This window comes from Pyrus communis, chromosome 9 (genome assembly GCF_963583255.1).
Source record: "Pyrus communis chromosome 9, drPyrComm1.1, whole genome shotgun sequence".
In the NCBI taxonomy this organism is placed as follows: Eukaryota; Viridiplantae; Streptophyta; class Magnoliopsida; order Rosales; family Rosaceae; genus Pyrus; species Pyrus communis.
In genome coordinates, this window is record NC_084811.1 from 219,637 (window position 1) to 240,762 (window position 21,126).

Here is a 21,126-nt window from a genome sequence, read left to right on the forward strand (position 1 = left end):
TATAATCAAACTCATCAGAGTCGCAGACCCACCCGGAAGACAAGGGTTAATGTCCTCGCATGGGGGTGCAGGCTTCAAGCCTCTCTCTCATACAATATCTCTGCTAGCTGGCTGCATGCCATATACACATATATTGTTGTTTTTCTTTCACTATATATATATATATATATTCCTTATACAATAATTAAGACTACTTGAGGATTTCATCCCATATCTCTGCCTAACTTTCTCTAATTTTCTGCACTAATCAAACTAACAGTGTTCTTTTTCTTCTGTTTTTTTTTTTTACAAGCGTGTGAGTCATATTCATATATGCATACATGATATAAGTATATATGGCGAGATAGTAGATAAAGGTAGACAAAGAGATACAGAGACCCCCGTTTGAAGCGGGCCGGGGGAGCAGATCTATGATTAGGACGAGGGGATAATATATAGTTAAATAATGTGACATGGTTGGATGTGAAAAAGTTATGGGTGTATTTGTTTGTAAGCAGCAGAGACTCAGAGTCAGAAAGTAAAAGAAGAAAAGAGAGAAGGCAGATGTGCTGCAGGCATAGGCCGAGGCAGAGGCAGCGGCAGGGCAATGCAATGCTAATTGCAGTTAAACATAATGAAACGAAAATGAGAGAAAGATAGTACCAAAAAAAATGAGAGAAAGAAAAGTTAAGCTTTGGTGGAAGGGGATATTGCTAGAGAGAGATTCTACTACGTACGAACAGGTTTTTCACAACAAGCAAATTAAAGAGAGAAAGACATATAGAGATACTGTCATGCATCACATGAGAAAAGTTAGAGAGAGAGAGATTATTAACCAAATACATGCACCATATGGAAAAAATTTCAATGCTACGTAGTATTAAATGATAAGAAAAATGAATGAGTAAGATGAAAAATTAGAATATCTAACAAACGTTGTATAGAAAATGTATCTAACAACTAAAACAAATCGTAACATTAAAGCTGGACCTAGTATATATACTTTTTTTTTATTGAAAAGAATATTAATATTCTAAGGTAATTGTTATTAGCACTCCAAAAATCTCATCCTACACTCATCACAAGTGTATTTTTCTTTCTAATTATAGAAAGTTTGGAGTGCAAAATGAGATTTTTGGAGTGCCAATAATAATTCCCTATTCTAATCTAGATTAAAGAAAAAAAATTTAAACTTAAAATTTAATGAGTTGAAGAAAAAATAAAAGAAAGTAAGTGAATTTTGTGAGAGAAGAGAAGAGAAGGGAGAGATTTTAGGTTTGGTAAAATAAAAGAAAGCATAAAAATTTTGTGATTTTTTTTCTTTTAGTGAACAATTAGAGAAATGACTGAAACATATGGGTCGCCCAAGATTAGAGAGCAGACATGAGAGCATCCCTCTCCCACAAATGGTTGAGAATATCTCGTTGATTACACTCGTTTGGAAAATCCTTTTAAATGACTGAAAGGGTTTTAAAAAAAAAAAGTTTTAGAAAATAATTATAAATAAAAATGCAAGTTAATTCTGGAAAAAATATTTGAACTGCTTCCTACAAGAAGCACCAATTAAATGAATTTTGAGATATTAATTGATGTGTACACATATAGGCCTTGTTTGGTATGAAGGATTGGATTAATAGAGATACTGATCATGCGTCACATGAGAAAAGTTAGAGAGAGAGAGATTATTAACCCAATACATGTAACATATGGAAAATTCTTCAATGCTACATAGTATTAAATGATAAGAAAAATGAATGGGTAAGATTGAAAATAGAATATCTAACAGGCGTTGTATAGAAATTGTATCTAACAGCTAAAACAAATCGTAACATTAAACATGGACCCAATATATATACTTTTTTCTTTATTGAAAAGAAATATTAATATTCTAATCTAGATTAAAGAAAAAAAATTTTGAACTTAAAATACAATGAGTTGAAGAAAAAACATTATATGCCAAAACAATTCACCATTTACAAGAATTAACAAAGATAATATATTTCAAGAGGACAAGTGGAAAAGGAAATGTGGTCATGGACAGCTTGCAAGAACGGAACAATGTAATATATATATATATATATATATATATATATATATATGTGACTACTTTGTTTTGGGAAGAGATCCCCTCCGGATCTCTCCCACCAAATTCTAAGGATACAGAGATCCGGATTCTTGAAATTTGATTAAATGATTACAATTATTATAATTTTTAGAGAGGTTCTATATTTGTAGCCGTTGGATCAAATTTTAAGAGTCAGAATCTCTAGATCCCTAGAATTTGGTGGGAGAAGGAATCTCTTCCCCTTTGTTTTACGAGAGCACTCATGGTCATAGCCTGCATGTATATTAATTAATATATATATATATATATATATATATATATATATCTATATGTATGTATGTATATAATATGAGACCCATGCATGTGTTAGCCAGTCTCATAATCTCCTATAATCATAGCAACTAATTAATTTGAACTATCTAGCATCCACATATAATAGGCTCCACTTGATGGATACACTACCAATTATGGATATACGAACACCTAAAAGGTTTAATTAGTTTATACATTCATTCTAAGTAGTAAACAATTGTAATGGAGTTCATTTAAAATATTAAAAATCAAATTCAATAATAATTTTTTTTTTCTTACTCTCGTACGTGTACCTTTTTATTAGTATTGTTAATTTCTCATCTGTCAGTCAATACTTAGCAAGCAATTCTTGATACATAGGTCTAATTATAAAAAAAAAAAAAAATGTATGAATTGATTTGTTAACTTATTCAGCGCGTTTGGCATCTGATTTTCATTTGTGTGTGTACTTAAACATACTGGTGATATTATTGTTTTAAGATCTTTCACAAAAGGTTGGAAAAAGGGAGTGTGACACCAATATATTGAGTTTATATAGAAATCACATTTTTACAATGAGTTGAAAATTTTGAGTGTGATAAAACTATATTAAACTCATGAATATGATACTATCAAACGATTGGGTTCTAGAATATAGCTCTCACAATTATTAAACTAACAATAATATAACAGTAGTATTATAAATATTAAACTCAAATTCCCTAATTCTTATGTATAGGTATCTAACTCATTTAAAGTAACGTGGAAAACCTAAGCTAGACTCAAATAAATGATTGGATCTCATCAGGACGAAAGATGGAAAAGAAAGTCCAAATTCCAATCCACCGATACGTCATTTTGTGTTTTTGGATATTAACTAGTTAACTAAGATTTAATGCAAAATTATAGTATCACCCAGCTCCCCACCACCCCCAACGTCCTATTGTCGTTAATCTTATAAATCAAATAAAAGATCTTGCTCTTGTATTTTATAAGCTTTTCACACACCTTTATGTAATTTTAATTATTGAATTGGATATATCAAATGAATTTACGAGTATAATTAAAAAGAAGCGTATAAAAAGGATGTTGTGTTTATCATTTATAGCAGACTTTTAAGAGAAAGGGATATCTATTTTTTCTTTAAAATGAAGAATGGTTGTGGGACTCATATCATATCGAACTTCAACGATCTGAACCTTTTATTTTTCAAGTTGCACCTCTTAGATCATACTTGCAAAATATTTCACATATTTAATTGAGTTCAAAGAAATTGACGAATACTTTGTTTTATAAAAATCAATAAAATTTTATTGTGATAATTAAATACGCAAATGACTTTTTTGCAAAGATGATATATGAATCGAGACTTACAAAGTCAACAATTCAGATCTTTAAAATTTGATATAGAGTAGGTCTCACAATTAATCTCTTTAATGCTCATTATTTATACATGTGTAAGAGGTCGAGGAGGCCGTACGTGTGAAAGAAGTGGAAAGGAAAGAGAGCGAGTGTTAAAAACTTTGTATATAAATGCTTAGGAAGAAATGATAGTCATTTTCAATTGATTCTAGGTCTGCAAATTTTTTACCTTTCCTCCTCTCTATGAGTCCCACATACCGCCATGGAAATGGAGCCTCTGTCTTCTCTCTTTAAACAATAGTTGTTCCTTAACCAGTTGGCCACTTGATCTTCTTTTTCTTCTTCTTCATGCATGGAGTACTAGTTGTCTGATCATCTCTTTTCTTTAACTCAAATCATTTGAGATGGGTTCCATGAACTGGTTGGGGTTCTCTCTTTCCCCTCAAGAAGTAGTTCCGACTGATCCAATGATATCCGAGGGTGCTGATCGTCGTCGTCATCAGCACGGCCAAGATCTTCATGACTTATCTGACCAGACCACCACACCAGTCTCTCGCTTCGGCTTCAAGTACTCTGATGAAATCTCCGGTACCGATACCTCCGGCGACTGCTTTGATCTCACTAATTCTCATGACGACTCATCCGCCACTACTACTGCTCCTAAGCATCATTCCCTCAACCAGCTCCCTCCATCTTTTGGAATGCTTCATCAAGCTGCGTTCAACTCCCAAGGTTTGTCTACCCCCCTCCTTCCATCCATACAAACACGTTCGTTTCTGATTTCTTTTTCTTTTTTCTTTTTCGGATGAATGACTTTTTCTTCTATTTCTTGTGTCCTGGAGCTAGTTTTCATCATTCGTAAAAATTAAGTTGTAAATTTTAATAATTAATTGTTAATTGGTTCTAGCTACCATATTTTAGCAGGTGCAGATTGGAACATGAACTCATCGGATAGCACCAACTACAAGATCACATCAGACCACCTATCTATGCTGATGGGAAAAAGTAACTCATGCAATACCCTAAACCTTGAAAACCATCATAATCGTCATCATCAACAGCCAAAGCTCGAAAACTTCCTGGGCCGACACTCTTTCATTGCGGATCATCACGATCACATCCAGAGCAGCACTAATTCTGCGCATGGATACAATAATAACACTGCCAGTACTAATACTACTGACTACATCTTCTCCAGAACCGTCTCTTCTTTGCAGCTTCCATTAGAGAGTGCCGGTCCCACAGATGTCATCAACGGAGACGGTCCAGGCGGGGACATTAATAACAACAGTAGCAGCTCGAATATTGGGCTTTCAATGATCAAGACGTGGCTGAGGAATCAACCGGCACCCCAGCAGCAAGAGATGAACAAAAACGATATCAATGGCATCGGTGTCTCCAACACAAGTACTAGTACTACCGCTAGTACTACCAGCGCACAGACTCTATCGCTTTCGATGAGTACTGCAGGTGCTACCACTGCTGGAGATCAAACCTGTTCGTCAGATCGAGATAATAATAAGCAGGCAATTATTAGGACTGCCGCTGTAACCACTACTCAGTCTGGGATCGATAGCCAGACTAGTACTTCTACTGCTATTGAGGCTGTGCCCAGAAAGTCCATTGATACATTTGGGCAGAGAACTTCTATATACCGTGGTGTAACCAGGTAACTATATAAATAAATAATTTTATCTTATTTCTTCATTTACTATTTTAATTAATTTTTGGATTTTGGGGGTCTAATTAATGTTTTAAATAATTAAGGGTCTACTTTTTTCAATCTATGCGTACACACAGGCACAGATGGACTGGTAGATATGAAGCTCATTTGTGGGATAATAGTTGCCGAAGAGAGGGACAAACTCGGAAGGGAAGGCAAGGTACATAATCCATTTTAATTTAATTGTTGGATCTTTAATTTAGGAAAAAATATATAAGATTATTTCGTTTCAAGTTTAGTTTATTGATTTATTTAATTAAAGACGCATCATGCATATCATGTTTTTCTTTAACTAATAGTGCTGCGTTTCTTTTGTGCGTTTCTTGATCTGGGCCGCCTTTCCATCTCAATCCTCTTTAATTTGCAGTTTATCTGGGTACGTACAGTTTAAAGGTCAATGCCTTTCTTCACATGATTTTTTCCCCTTTCCGGATCTCCCTTTTTCTATGATCAAACTGAATAATTAATTAAATCCATAATCCATAGGTGGTTATGACAAGGAAGAAAAGGCAGCAAGAGCTTATGACCTAGCAGCATTGAAATATTGGGGTACCACAACCACTACAAACTTCCCGGTGAGTTATAAAACGTAAAAAAAGAAAAAAAATTAAAGAAAGAGTTCCCACTATTCGAACAAATAATTAAAAGGATTCATGTATGTCGATCGATCACGTTGCCTATTTTGTTTGCGCAACAAAATCTGCTCAATGTGGGCCATTGATATTGACATGCGCACTTAGGTTAGCTTGGAAACTGGGGAACGTGTTTCGACTATATATTAAAAAATATTTCTATATACTGTATACACTCCCAAGTCCCAACTGATATTAAGTATCCTTAATATACAGGGAGGGAAGTGTCAAATATTTACGCAAGTTAATCCCAGAAAATTAAGTATCATTAATCATATATTGTTCGCCGTTGTGATGTTATAGATGCATGCATGGCTTTGATTGATTATTATCTAATAATCATGAGATGGATAACCTCTGAGTTTTCTAATATTTTCGATAATTTGAAATAATACCAGATTAGCAACTATGAGAAAGAGGTAGACGAAATGAAGCACATGACAAGACAGGAATTTGTTGCATCTTTGCGAAGGTACGTAAATACATACAAATATATAAATGACCATGAAGCTAGTGGCATCATATCTAAAAACTATGCCATCAATTATAATTCGCTTTGGAGCCAATTAATTATAATGAAATTGCCGATTTAATTATATGTACTCCATGAATTTTCTTGCTGCAGGAAGAGTAGTGGGTTTTCTCGTGGTGCATCCATTTATCGAGGAGTAACAAGGTAATGCAACAGAGTATGCATGTGACGCAATTAAATATGATTTTGATTTGAAAATGCATGGAGGCACCAATTGTGATTAGCATTCAGTCATCAATGTAAAGATCGGTATTCATATGCATGTTACAAGTAAGCCCTAAATATTACATATGTATAGTTTGTTCATGTAATTAATTTGGTTGCATGTGCAACAGACACCACCAGCATGGGAGATGGCAAGCAAGGATTGGAAGAGTAGCAGGGAACAAAGATCTCTACCTGGGAACCTTCAGTAAGTTCAATTTCTTTTTCCTGCAATGTTAGTTTTAATTTGACCTTGAAATTAATTAAGGTGCTGATGATAACTAGCTTTTTTACTTTATAATTTCCTAATGAATTTCCATATATATATATAGGTACTCAGGAGGAAGCAGCAGAGGCGTATGACATCGCAGCCATAAAATTCCGGGGACTAAATGCAGTAACAAACTTTGACATGACTAGATACGACGTGAAGTCGATTCTGGAGAGCAGCACATTGCCTATTAGTGGTGCTGCGAAGCGACTGAAAGACGTTGAGCAGGCACATCACCAGCATCAGCATGAGATGACTCTACTGGCTGACGGACACCACAGATCAACGACGGACGATCAACGCGAAAAGCTGATGATGATGACTCGTAGTACTAGTACTAGTAATTGTCACGATCAATATCATCAGCAACTGATAAATGGCGATCATCATGGAATGAGCGTAAATAACGTCTGGCCAACTCTTGCATTGACCCAGGCCGCCGCCGCCGCTGCTCATCAGGCCGTGGCCCCGCCTTTTGGGATGCCTTATTACTCATCAGTGCCATATAATTCTAATGGCGGGCAGAGGGTTTGGTGCAAGCAAGAGCAAGACACTAATTCTCAAAGCTTTTATCAGCCACAAGATTATCATCATCAAGATCTTCATCATGATCAACTACTTCAGTTGGGAAGTACCCACAATTTCCTTCAGCCAGTCAACCTCCTGGGAAATAGTACTACAACGGATTCTATGGAACATAGCTCAGGTTCTAATTCTGTCATATATAATGGTACTACTGCCGGAGATCACGGTGGCTATATGATCCCTATGGGGACGGTTATAGCTAATGGTCATGAGAATAATAATAATGCTTTTGGAGATGGCAGTTCCGATCATGATCAGGTGAAAGCGGCGCTAGGTTATGAAAATGTGTTTGGCTCAAGTAGTACTACTACCGCTGCGGATGCTTATAATCATGCAAAGAGCTTGTATTATCTTCCGGTTCAGGCGCCGCAGTCATCATCAGTTTCATCAGTAGGCGTAGCGAAGGGAAGTAGCGAGTATAACAATTGGGTGCCAATAGCAGTTCCAACATCTACTAACAATATGGCTCCTTTCACAGTCTGGAATGACACAAATTAACGCGTATACATTTCAAATGGATGGACGGTTGAAGGGAGGACGTACTACTGGTCTGGTATATTAGGATGGGGATTAAGAAAAGGATGTATAAATATGGAACGAATTTCCTAATTTTGATTTTTCATTCTGCATCTGTGCTAGTTACTAGATGATGATCACCTACTTAGGTGGGGAAGATAGGCATTTTGTTAATTTGGTCTTTTGTTACTAACTTAATTTGCAGTAGGGTCCTCTATGCAAATTTTGCAAGGGTCTATCTGAATTCAGAAATAGCATCTCTACTTAGCTTTGCAGTTTTGAATAACACATGTATTTCATACATTTGATACAAAGGTCGATGGAGTTTTAACTCTTCTAGTAGAGTGTCATACAAATTAATCTCTGATTCTCTATGTGAAGAGATGACCAAAATAATTGAATTACGTGCATTTATACACTATCAGTTACATTAGTTGGGAAGTGTTGTTCTCGTAGGGTTTTGGGTAAGAGATCATCAAAACATACACAACGTGAAATGTCGATTATTTCACCTTTGGCCGTTTTGTGGACAACAATGTTTAATAACAAGGTTTAATAACAAATATTCATCATAAATTGGAAAGAGAATTCGACGAAAACACATTTCATTATCCATGCATGCATGCACTTTTGTAGTTAGTAGTTCCACGATGAATCAACAAAAGACTAATGCTAGGTAAACTAGATTTATAAATTAAATGATGTGTTACCAATAAAAAAATTAGCACATTAGTCAATATTTAAAGTAATAATTCAATCATCAACTTCTATGTCATTTAGTTAATTTTGTCTACAGATTTAGTCTCTCTAGCACCCTTAACAAAATTCAATGGATGATTATATAAAGGGTAATGCTAGGGAGACCAAATGTGTAGATTAAATTTTGTAAACTTAATGACAGGAAGTTGATGACTGAATTATTATTTAGGTGTTGATTACGACACTTTTTTCTTATTGAGGACACATTATTTAGTTTGTAAATTTAGAACTCTGGTGTATGCTCATCATACACCTCATTATCTGACACGTGTCCTTTCAACAAACTATGGTTAACATTATTATTAAACGTTCATTTTCTAATTTTGAAAAAAAAAAAAACTATGGTTAAGTGAAAGGACGAGTGTCAGACAATGGTGTAGCCATGAATTATTCGGTTGGTGGGCTAAGCTATAATTATTACTATGAAATCAAATTTTAATCTTTTGTTGCCTACGTAAACTTATATAATAGCAAACTTGAAAGCAATAATTTGAAGCAAAAAAAATTGTACTATGTTTTCTAGGCTTCTAGCCTTCAAAGCACCCAGCCATGAGATTTAAAATTTTCATTTGTTAAGTAGAATATGTTTATTAAAAATCATATAATATCCCAAAAGCTTAATATTTTTAACGTTAAAGAATCAAAACTCTCCCTATGTTATAGCTCAAGGGCCTTGTACTTGGTTTGGCTCTGCCAACAATGTCAGATAATGACATGTATGATGACCGTACATCATAATTCTTAATTATGAACAAAAATACACTCTTTAATCTACTTAACGTTACCTTTGTAAAGGGAATTAACAAGAGTAACATGGAGATATATACACGACAAATAAGAAAAATAATAATGTGGCATGAAAATCGAGGAGATGTTTATTTATAGAAATATTTTATTAATTTTGGTTTCAAAGAGAGCCAAAGCCCCCGTGGGAACTGGGATTGCATTGGAGATATCAGCGGAGCACCCGTGCCTTCTTGGATATAATACCACAAAATCCCCTCACAACCACTGCGTAGATCTCTCTCTCTCTCGCACCCTTATCCATGCAAAAATATTTCTTTTTTGGGTAAATGGCATGCAGCAAATGTTACAACCCCGGCCTTAGGCCCCCATTAAAGAAGAGCTTTAATTCCATATCACCTGAGGAAAAGTAAGACTTTTGTTATCTTTATATATAAATTCAAGGGATTAATGAATAGTGTTTTTTTGTGTCGCAAGTTTCATAAAAAAATGGAGAAAAATACTTTTTAAACAAAAAAACTTCAAAAACAATCTAAAATAATGCATTAAATATGGCAGAGGTATTTTCATCATTTTAACAACATTTTTTTAATAATTAAAAAATTTTATACAATTTTTTTATATATATTTTATTTTAATAATTAGTACCTCACAATAAGCTAGCAATAATGTGATTCAATCAGTTGTTATTATTTTCTCTATTTTTAAACACATTCAAAACATCTTAAGAGGTGTCTAATGCCAGTTATAAAAAAGATCTTTCGCACATGGATAGTAATGTGATTAAATTAGTTGTTAAATGATTGTTTTTCTATTTTATTTTAACAAACAATATTATCTACACTAAGGGGGAGAGTGTGAGCTTAGTTTCACAGTGACTAGTAATAATGTGATTCAATAAGTTGTTTATTAAATATTATTTTCTCTATTCTTAATATAAATTCAATAGAGACAGATTTTATTATGTGGATTCAGTTGCTTTAATTAGTTTATGAGGGGTTTATTCTAGCATGATATAAGATTATTCATTTACTTCAAATATTTGACTTTTCTTTTGTCAATTTACTCATATAAATACATTTAAAATGTCTAAGTACCGCATAGTACATCGTGATTCAAAAAATGTCTTTTGCACGCGGATGAGCGTGTGCATAAAGTCTAGTTAAAGCTAAAGAGGATCCAACCCCTCCTCGTTCCTATATTCTTTTCTTCCCAAACCATGCGGTCTTGCCCTGTTTTTTATAATAGGATTCTATTCCCTAAAAATTTTCTCTCCTTTCCTCCTTTCTTTTTTGTTTTTTTTTTTATTTTCATAAAGAAATCAACACAAAATGAATGTTGACTTGAAGATCGTGACAATTCAAATAATAAGGAAAGGAAGAGGAGTAGAATTTAGAAGAGAAAGAATCATACTCTTTTTATTCTCCTTATATATTAGGTTTACATAAAACATCATTCACTCAAATTTTTTTTTAAACTTCGCACACACCTTTATTCATTTTAGCCATTAATTTGAATAAATTAAACAAAAAATACTAATAAAATTAAAATAATTTTATGCGAGTGGCTAAAAAGATGGCCTAGTAATGACCTTATAAATAGATAGAATAATAAAAACTTTCACCATCTAATCTTGTAATATTATAGGATAATATGAACTGTCATTTTGTCATTTTAAATATGATAATACTAGAGAGATCAAATTTCTAAACTATGTTTTGTGAACCAAATAAGGTAGATGTTGATGATTGGATTACTAGTTAATTATTTATTAAAATACTTATTTTCGATTGATGACACATCAATTAATTTAAAATTTTGATCATTCTAACATTATCCTTTTAAATATCAATTATGTTAAGATTGAACCAAATTCAGAATCTAGTCGAAAGCTTCATAATAAATTATTAAACCCTGCACCTGCAGTGTGCTGCTGCTGCATGGATGCCTCATGCGTGTCTGTCAGACAGACTCTTACTTATGGAACCAGATCTTCTATGGGTCATTGAAATTTAATTTAACGGCTACAAAAAGAAAACTTTTCTAAAAGTTATTGTAGTCGTTTGATCAAATTTCAATTATCCAGATTATTTAATCTTTAGACTCAGTTCCTTTGAATTAGAAGGGGATCCGGTTCTTACTTATCTCCTCCAAATACAAATAGAAATATAATCATCCCATAAGCTAACAGGTCCTAGGAATGCTCATTCTCGTCTCTTACTTTTCTCCCGCGGCTCTTTTTTTGGGGGGGGGGGGGGGGAGGAGGAGGAGTTGGGGTTTGTGTGTGGTGTGTGTTTGTGTCGGGGTGTGGTTCATGCATTCATCACTCTCCTCTCTAAATTATTTTCTTAGCTAATTGATAATTAATGTATAGAAAATTCACATCGAAACTCCAAACCCTAGCCAGTAAATAAATAAAAACTGTGTTTGGGATTCAAACCTTTTTGACCTTTGACCACACCATTACCATGCACCATCTCTTCGTTCCACATCCCTCTCCCCTGTCTTCTCTTGAATAATATAATAATAATAAATAAAATAAAATAAAAAAATAATGTTCAAGAGATTAAAATTTTAAATTAAATTTGTAAATTAAATAATTTATTAATAATAAAAAAATAAACACGTTAATCAACGTTTAAGTAATAATTCGATTATCAACAAGTACATTATTTGATTTACAAATTTCATTTAAAAAGTACTTGGGATTCCTTAAGTTATAACTAAAGCTTCTTTAGATATATTTCTTGCAGTTGAAGTTGAATTTGGAAGCACAGCTATATATATCTTGGATTTAAGTGTTGGTTGTCACTAATTGGTACTCCGGCCCCGAGTTGATCTTCTTCCTTCCTCACCATTCGTAATTATATAGGTGCCAATTAATTATTAATACATACTCTCTCTATATATTTATTTAGAAGTGCATGCATGCATGAACTCGAATTTGTAAATATATATATATATATATATATATATCTATATAGGGAAGTGTTATTGGTACTTAAAAAAAATCTCATTCTACACTCCTTACAAATGTATTTTTCTTTCTAAATATAGAAAGTTTGGAGTGTAAAATAAAAAATTTGAAATGCCAATAACAATTATATATATATATATATATATATATATAGAGCATGGATGGGAACATGCTTTTGCGTGTGACTGAAGGTGGCTGTGTTCCACGTTTACCACCTCCTCCCCCTTGACTCCTGACCTGAACATGTATATATCATATATGAGATTCTAGTTTTATGTGGTTACCCCTAGTTGCATACTTGGATTGATTATTTGGGTAGGCAGGCTTAATGTATCCATCCTTGTGTTTCCCTACGAACTTGGATAGCAATTAATATTTAACACTGCAAACATTTACACTCAAAAGTTTCATATTGCAGTACACAACACCACCAATGAAGCAATGAGCCAAGCGTTAAGTGCGCATGTTCCTGCAAACCCAACAAAAGAAGAGTGGTTCTTAAATTTTTAGTAAATTAGAAAAAACACCATCACAATTATAATTTTTATATATAAAAGAAATTAAGTTCATTAGGACGAAAGGAAAAAAGGTTAATGAAAAGGACTTCACACATTTTTAATAATATATATATATTTTTTTATAATAAGGACAAAAATAAGAGGCAGTGACATTATTGTATATAAGTTAGTCTGGAGCTGGTGGCATAAATATGTTGACCTATGGGTGGAGTCATTTTTTCATAACCGACTGCTTCTTAAGAAACAATTGCCTGCACCATGAAACTTCAACTTATTTTATAATACTACCTCCGCCTTGAAGCTTTAACTTATTTACAATACTGCTACCGCCTCTTGTTCTTAGTATTAATAAAGTTCATTAAGCGTAAATTAAGCTTGCATAATGTTCTTCCAAAGTTTTTAGTTTAGCGTGTTTAATTATGAATGATCACGTGTAATGTTATATTGACATTGTGGTTCACCTTCAAATCAGCAAAATTAGCCCTTCACAGCTTTAATTGATCATCTACTACTAGTTAGCCGGGTAAAGGATTTGTATATTTACCATTGTGACTTGTGCAAGAACTTGCAATTTACAAATTTGCGAGGAGGAGAGGGGGGCTTCATTTTTTGTCCTTCAGGTTATAAAGGAAAATGAAAAAGACACACAATCTATACCTTCACTTGGTACTTGGTAGCTAGCCAGCTGCAGGCCAATTGCAAGAATACAAGATCGACAAAACATATTTTCCGTGGCAAAATTCATTCATATATAGTATAGCGTATGTAAATGTGATTTAAATTTAATATCACATACCACCACTCAATGAAATTAACATGCACGCCTAGAATACTATACAAGTATACATACAGTACTCAAATAACAAATAATGCTAAAAAGCACAGTATTCAGTACAATTCTAAGGTGCTATTATAGTCATAATTTGAACACAGAATTTCCTTCAATTTTCAAGCACGCTTATTTGAAGAGGCGTCTGCAACTCTTGATGTCTTAGAATGTCTGCTGACCTTCTGTTCGACTCCCAACCACCTTAGGATATGTTGAAAAACTGTTTTGTCCCGTAATAGTTCACGGTGCCTTGCAGCTATTGCTACTCTTTCCACTGCAGCAAATCCATCCGCCTGTTTGATAGTAATTAAGATAGAAAGTTCGAACAAATTCGCTCAAATTCTGAAACCATAATAATACTTTGCAAATAAAACTTAGCAGGAACTATTGAAGAGAGCATATATATTAACACTGGGATCATAGGTCGGATAGAGCACCTTTGCTGACTCAGCCGGAACTGTTTCATCTCCATCCACATAAGAATACTGAGGCTGGAAAGAAAGAAATCGTGTAAATCATAAAGAGGACAGGTCATAAAAGCATTAACATCCCAGGGGTGCATAATCTTTGTCAAAACTGGATGCTACTATTTGATTAGTAGCTGGATAAAGCAGCAACTGGATTAATCAGAAGTTAGAGGTGCAAGTAAAACAGGGAATAAGAGTCAAGGGTTGATGCGTATAAATGTACGTAAGGGAAATAACAAGAAATGGGAGAGTAACGGTGAATAAAAATAGTGCAGATCATAGCTTCAGAGTCTGGATAATGTTGAACAGCGTGGGACCTAACATTTTCAAAAATAAAGGTGCACGTGTACAACTCTCTTTAACTATGATAGGCTTCAGACCAATGACTACTTCAGCGATCAGAAATCAAAGGACGTATGATCTAGGCTGTTTGGGATACCTACACACACAACTTTTTGAAAATTCAAGATTTCACAAACAGTAAATAACTCACTATTGAATGGCATATTTCAGACAGGTCCTGAATTGGAGCTGTCTCCGAACCGTAGCTGCATTAGTAAATATATATGTCAGATGCACTACCAAATTCACAGTTGCATAACTTGATAGGGAAATGATACAACTTATGAAGGGAACAGAACGGTGCACCTTCTAGATTATATATTCATCAAACCAATTTTTTTTTTTTTACAATGTCAAACCCTGAGAATTTCCATTTAAATTAGTTCTGCTAGTCAATTGCAAACTTAGTTCTGCCTGTGTGCTATAATAAAGGTCTCTGTATCAACTAAGCAACCAGTCATACCAAGGATTGCTAAGCCTGTTCACATGTTTCCTGTTTTGATTTAAGTATGGGTCCAGCTGCTACATATTTTGGATTTCTATTCCTTAAAGTATTCCTAATTCATAAAGTCGTTCTCTTACATACCAAACATCAAAAGGGGTGTCGAACGATGTGCCATATACGTTATAGAAGCTGACGCTATCTGGTAGTTTAGCACAGTTCAAAACTTGGCGAGTCTCAGCAGCCCATCTGAGAATAGAACAGTTAAATGGCAAAGCTACCGTTTCACCATCATAATTTAGCTGCATTGAAAGAGATTGACATAAGCTCTGGCTATTGATTAAGAGAGAGAGAAGTCATGCTGATATCAGAATGTGCAGGGAGACAAAACCTGGACAACAATTGCATCCCGAAACTACTATTGTCCACTGGCATTGGCAACATGATTAAACGTGTTATTAGATAAGGTTGTCTATAGTGCTAGCATAGTGTATCCTTCTTGAGCTCTGATAAGTACTGGATTTAATTATATTAAATGTAAAATTGTTTTCCAAAATACAGTACAACAGCGCACGAGAAAGCGAGACTTGCCTCAATAATCAAAGCACATGAAATAGTTTTGTAGCAAGAAAAATCTGAAAAGTGGTACCTCATTATATTTCAATGCTTCTTCAAACAAAGGGATGCTTTCAATTGGGCCATAAGACTCCAAATCAACCAAGGTTTCCCCATCCGTAGACTTGTTCCTCCAAACCTGAATTTCGGGCGGCCTTTTCCAATTAAATTTTGGATTTGCCAACATCTCATAGATTGATGGACACTCAATCAACTATATGAGAAACAAATTTATTCAGGTTTAGTTCTTCCTAATAGCAACATCTTGTAGAATAAAAAAGGGTAAGACCTGAAAAATGTAGCCAAATACTTGTTATGGATGAAATGCTATAAAGAACATTAATTTCTTTATTATTTTGATTGGCTGGAGGGATATGCCCAACTTCCTAAAAAAGGAAAATAGGTATGCAAGTCAATTACATATTTCAAGAACGGCATTCAGAAATTCTTTATGGTGTTGAAGTGTTTAAACCAAGTGATTTCTAGGTTCCATTGTGAAATATGTTGGAGATTTTCTTATACACGGTTAGAGCTTATTGAATTGGATCAGATCAGCTGAAGGGTGCATTTCCCAGAGAAACTCAGCCTTCATGTGTTTTCTCATTTACAGTCTTTCATTTGTATTTTCTAATATATACAGACTCATTCACACCATGTCATGCTTCCATTTAAGATACTAGGTTGCCCAGAAAGATGATCGCATAATTAACTTTCCAATTATCTAGTTTAAATACAGTCATGAAGCCAAATTAGCTTAATTTAACGTATTACCAGCTGGTGCATAGTCCACCTTGATACAAAAAAGTAATTTCCCAAGCCTTCAACAAACTGTAATCCAGTTAAGAGAGAATCATTGATGCATCCTGGTGCACCTGTAATTTGAATTTAATTCATAATCAACAATCAGGGATGAAAACACAAATATCGCGGTATTGTCAAATGCTTTGACTCCCAGTCTAAGAAGATTAAAGAGATGTTAACCAAAAGAGGCTGAAAGGGAATGCATAGTATGGTTTTCTAGCTACTTGAGAAGATTCAATGGACAGATTCCAATAAGTACTGCTGACATACATTAAAGATTATGTAGTCCAAATACGAAGACGATTGGCATAAAAGAAACTACCTTGAAAAGGGCAAGCTATGCAGATCCATTTACTCACGTACTTTGAAAATACCTGCCAAAGAACGATTTGCCTCTAGTGAGAAGAGGAGTTTTTATTTTCTGCATATTTCGATGAAAATTCATAAACTTCAACTAGTCACCAAGAGAAAGTATGCGCACATCAGTATGGAGTGACATAAAACATGTGACTAGCAGTCCACCCATTGAATGCGAAATTATATTTACTTTTCTACCCCCAGAAGCCTTGTAAGCAGTTTCCAGTTTCACCTTAAGACCCTCCATTGACTTGTCAATTCTGCCAACATAATACCCACGGTGGTCAGATTATTGGAAACAAAGAACCAAATTGTCAGACATTGTTGTGATAGTTCAAATACCAGAAATGGTTGCTTGCATACATTTACTATAGAAACTCTAGCCACCAATAGAAAAAAACAGTAACCAGCCTAAAAAAAGTTACCTATTGCTTTGTCGAAAATCATATCCGTATCCAAACAAAGTGGTTCCCTTCTTATACCCACACTCGACAAGCATATCAATCATATCATGGAACTGGTACACCTCTTTCAAACGTAACAATTTGACAAACTGGAAACATGAAGAAACATAATAATAGCTCTAATTCAGTGATGTCATAACCAAACCATGAAAATATCCATGGGGACAAGTATCATTCTTACCCAGCAAGGATCTAGAATATCAATGGCATATAGGCCGTAATCGTCATCTGGGACCACAATTTCAGTTTCTTTGTCTAGCGTTTCTGTATAACCTGGGAACGCAAATGAGTCTAGTAAGAGGCTGATTCTACACAGAAATAGAACATGAAAGGAAAAGTAAGAAAATGATAACAGATGCAAAATTGATCTGTAATGTCCCTAGAATAACATGTTTTAGCCATCTTCCACGATACAAACGGTAGGAAACCAACCTGGTGGCCGTTGGATTTGATGCTTCATTCATGTTTATGAGCAGATCATACAAACTAATCTTGAAGGAAAACGATAGCTCTTGAAATAAAATTTTGACTTGGCTCATAAATTTTGAATGAAATGGTGACATGATAGATGAAAGTCGAAACATGTTTGCATGGTCTCGTCCCAGTAGAATACAAGTGAAGATGTCTTAGCAATGAAATGGTAAATCTTAACAATAACTAAAAGTATCATGTTATGCATGGTCTCTTCCCAATCCCAGAAGAATCCAGCAAGCAAACAGTGAGAGATGAGATGATTGACAAAATTCCACACTAGTCTGTCTAGTGTCTTGTCTCTCTTTCCTGCATGCATTTTGGTTTGGTTTCCCAATTGCCACCGACCCAAAACAAGGTTCTTAGTTTCGAAAAATATATAAATAGAGCAAGCAACCTGTTTGGGGATTGTAGATAGACCAGAGCTTCTTCTTGAACTCCAAGTCAGCCAATAAGATCCGGACCCAGACCCGTGTGTCGAAGCCCAACTTCCTCCTCCTGGAGTGCAGAATGGAGCCTCCGATGCCCGACACCAGCAGCACCGGCTCCACCTCCACCTCCGTTTGAGAGGAGGTGCGGTTGTCATGTTCAAAGTCGAAACAGGGGCAGAAGCACTGGCCTGGCATGGATATTGGTATTGCCCGTGTTCTCTTGTCTTGTCGTCTCCTCTAGCTCAAGGTATGCAGAGTGAGTCAAAGTGACAAGTACCGAACGTAATTGTATAATGTTGTGTGCAGAAATGATGGATGAGTCCGTTATTGGGAATGAGCTCTTGCATTTGTTTCAAGTGAATATTGAAGGAAGGAATATTCAAATCCTCAAGGCTCAAGCCTCAAGCCAAGGATATATTTGAGTTTGGTTTCACTTTCACATGTTGTGTGCAGAAATGATGGATGAGTCCGTTATCGGGAATGAGCTAAAAAATGGCTTCAAGTGGAATATTGAAGGAAGTAAGCTCTTGCATTTGTTTTATGCCTTCTTCCTCCTTTGTCTCAATTAAACTCATCTCTCTCTCTCTCTCTCTCTCTCTCTCTCTCTCTCTCTCTCTCTCTCTCTCTCTCCTTTTGGTCGAGTTGTTGTACCTAACGGTCCAAGCACGGCACCTCCACTACAGACTACGACATCTTAGAAGCATATGCCAAACGAAAATCACACTGCGGCATCCTAGAAGCATATACTCATCTACTATATAATTTTTTTACATTTTATTTTATTAAGGAGAGAGGAAAGAGTTCAAATCTATCACAAAAATTTAAGAAATAGGAATTTCAAAATTTGAACAAGAGACGCATAGGTACAAACCTATCCACCAATATATTGGACAATTACTATTACTACTCATCTTCTACGTCTTATCATTCGCTCACCACATGTTTATGTAGGTAGCTACCTCTGTTTCTGTTTCCAATTCCATTTCCTTTCAAAACTGTTAGCTGTAAACGCAATCACGCAAACACAAACCCGATGGATCCATAACCAAAACATCTAAACAATTAACTCAAGTCAACACACATTAACCACAAACATCTCCGAGTTATAACATCTAACACCAACATCATCCGGCCATAAAAATCTTTCAAAGTACAAGCAAAATTAGATTTCCTTCCATTGCTACATTCACTAGAATGTGCCGACGAGCCACTCCAAAATCCTGGTTCAAAGATCCTGAACGTTCAAACCTACAAATCAAAAAAATTTTAAAAATTGATTAGTTTTAACTGTGGGTGAGCTTATAGAAAGAAAAAAAAAAGTAACAGATGAAAGTCCCCTGATTCAACACAAACTACTCATTCTGCAGGATGAAATAATGAATCCACCGTGCTCCACAACCAAAACATGCACAATGGCAACATCACAATAGGAATAGACTAGTATGAGTTGCCCACCATAATAAATTACACCAGCGATCATAAAAATTTATACCTGGTGGAAGAGATTGCTTCAACTTGTTGGCCTTCTCGGAATCAAACACACAAAGCGTGTAAAGGTACTTGGAGCACCGAACCTTGAACTTGACAGCATCCTTGGTCCTCTTGATTTTGACATTGCGGGCATCCTTCCTTCTTGCGGTTAGAAGGAAATCCTTAATCTCATGGATCTGCTTCGGCTGTTGGTGCACACACATAGTATAAACATTATAGACCAATATACATTCGGAAATTTACATCTAAATAAGGCACGTATGTTCACATGTTTCAACATCTATTATCAATTACTCAAACAGAATTATAGCAGATCCAGATTCTTAGCGACTCAATTACTTTTTAACATTATTATAAAAGATTGGTAGAAGGATACAAAACACCAACAAAGAGTATTACACAAAACACTGTCAGACGCTTCATATGAAAACACCGTGTTTCATTTACCACGAAATCGATAGTAAAATGAAAGTCACACTATTCTGCGACCTCGAAATATTACCATCTGGTTCAAATTTTAGAATAAAATTAGTAACGGAATTTTAGAACCAGACTACCAGAGATTAAAAAACAATCACCAAACTATGTACAACAGTTTACAACAAACGAGAAGCATTGAGAAAAATCTTAAAAAATACAAAATCCAATAAACCAATAACCGAAAATCTTCAAAACTAAAACAAAGTATACTGTAATGATATGTTCACATCTACGGTGCAAACCTGCATCAAATTTGTATCTATCTAAATTGAGGATAAACAAGAGATGAACACACTTCTTCTTTTCCTATAATTTATATGATAATAGATACACACCACAGTATATTAGTGGATTCGGTATCAAATATGCATTTCCTTCCACTGCCAATTTCAATACATACAAGTATGGTTTCTGCAGTGCTCCGCTTATCAAATTTGTACATGCAAATTTAGCCAACAAAACCACAAGTTCCAGTAAAGAGCAACATGTGCGCACAAGTAAGGGTGAAAACAAACGTACCATTTTGCTTTTTGCTTGTTGCTTGCTGCTTGCTGGAGGCTGCGAGTTGTCTCTGAAAGTCGGAGTTGGATGTTGAGGCAAGGAGGCTATATACGAGATGAAACCCTAATTTTATAATTATTGTTTATGCCGGTTTTGTCCTTAGGGCTTTTTTTGTGATGTCCAAAGAGGTTAATGGGTATAGGGTTCTGAACCATTTTTAGCCCATTTCGCATTTTCCACTTGTATTGGGCTGAAATGTTATCAATCTGTGCAAACT

General features: G+C 34.9%; 3 protein-coding genes across 4 annotated transcripts; 1 reads left to right on the forward strand and 2 right to left on the reverse strand.

Annotated features, from left to right (window-relative positions):
• Window positions 1–4,635: 4,635 nt before the first annotated feature.
• On the forward strand, window positions 4,636–8,142 carry LOC137745357 (AP2-like ethylene-responsive transcription factor AIL1). The gene is made up of 9 exons (XM_068485303.1): window positions 4,636–4,864; window positions 4,958–5,366; window positions 5,498–5,580; window positions 5,788–5,796; window positions 5,907–5,995; window positions 6,451–6,524; window positions 6,678–6,728; window positions 6,920–6,996; window positions 7,121–8,142. The coding sequence occupies exons 1-9, from the start codon at window positions 4,636–4,638 to the stop codon at window positions 8,140–8,142; spliced, it is 2,043 nt and encodes a 680-aa protein (XP_068341404.1).
• Window positions 8,143–13,892: 5,750 nt separating this feature from the next.
• On the reverse strand, window positions 13,893–18,929 carry LOC137744649 (phospholipase A(1) LCAT3-like). 2 transcript variants are annotated; one of them, XM_068484421.1, is made up of 11 exons: window positions 18,344–18,929; window positions 17,657–17,748; window positions 17,437–17,564; window positions 17,136–17,271; window positions 16,977–17,028; window positions 16,625–16,725; window positions 15,888–15,992; window positions 15,383–15,540; window positions 14,948–15,002; window positions 14,425–14,478; window positions 13,893–14,280 (listed from the first exon to the last, which is right to left on the reverse strand). In XM_068484421.1, exons 1-11 carry the CDS (start codon window positions 18,570–18,572, stop codon window positions 14,107–14,109), a joined length of 1,284 nt encoding a protein of 427 aa, XP_068340522.1. In that variant the 5' UTR covers window positions 18,573–18,929; the 3' UTR covers window positions 13,893–14,106. The 2 variants fall into 2 exon arrangements, with proteins under 2 accessions (XP_068340522.1, XP_068340521.1); XM_068484420.1 differs by having other exon boundaries at window positions 15,888–16,067.
• A 468-nt stretch (window positions 18,930–19,397) lies between these two features.
• On the reverse strand, window positions 19,398–20,937 carry LOC137744651 (large ribosomal subunit protein eL38z/eL38y-like). The gene is made up of 3 exons (XM_068484423.1): window positions 20,868–20,937; window positions 19,870–20,053; window positions 19,398–19,625 (listed from the first exon to the last, which is right to left on the reverse strand). Exons 1-3 carry the CDS (start codon window positions 20,868–20,870, stop codon window positions 19,603–19,605), a joined length of 210 nt encoding a protein of 69 aa, XP_068340524.1. The 5' UTR covers window positions 20,871–20,937; the 3' UTR covers window positions 19,398–19,602.
• Window positions 20,938–21,126: the final 189 nt, after the last annotated feature.

What these genes read in the sequence shown, in the direction of transcription:
- LOC137744651 (XM_068484423.1), bottom strand. An exon ending in GAAGCAATCTCTTCCACCAG is followed by an intron (nt 19,626 to 19,869) that starts GTATAAATTTTT and finishes TTTGATTTGTAG; the next exon opens with GTTTGAACGTTCAGGATCTT.
- LOC137745357 (XM_068485303.1), top strand. Translation starts at nt 4,636, where the DNA reads ATGAACTCATCGGATAGCACCAACTACAAGATCACATCAGACCACCTA. An exon ending in ATACAATAATAACACTGCCA is followed by an intron (nt 4,865 to 4,957) that starts GTACTAATACTA and finishes TCATCAACGGAG; the next exon opens with ACGGTCCAGGCGGGGACATT. An exon ending in TCTCTACCTGGGAACCTTCA is followed by an intron (nt 6,997 to 7,120) that starts GTAAGTTCAATT and finishes ATATATATATAG; the next exon opens with GTACTCAGGAGGAAGCAGCA.
- LOC137744649 (XM_068484420.1), bottom strand. Translation starts at nt 18,572, where the DNA reads ATGCCAGGCCAGTGCTTCTGCCCCTGTTTCGACTTTGAACATGACAAC. An exon ending in GATTTTCGACAAAGCAATAG is followed by an intron (nt 17,272 to 17,436) that starts GTAACTTTTTTT and finishes TTATGTTGGCAG; the next exon opens with AATTGACAAGTCAATGGAGG. An exon ending in TTATGTCACTCCATACTGAT is followed by an intron (nt 17,029 to 17,135) that starts GTGCGCATACTT and finishes GTTCTTTGGCAG; the next exon opens with GTATTTTCAAAGTACGTGAG.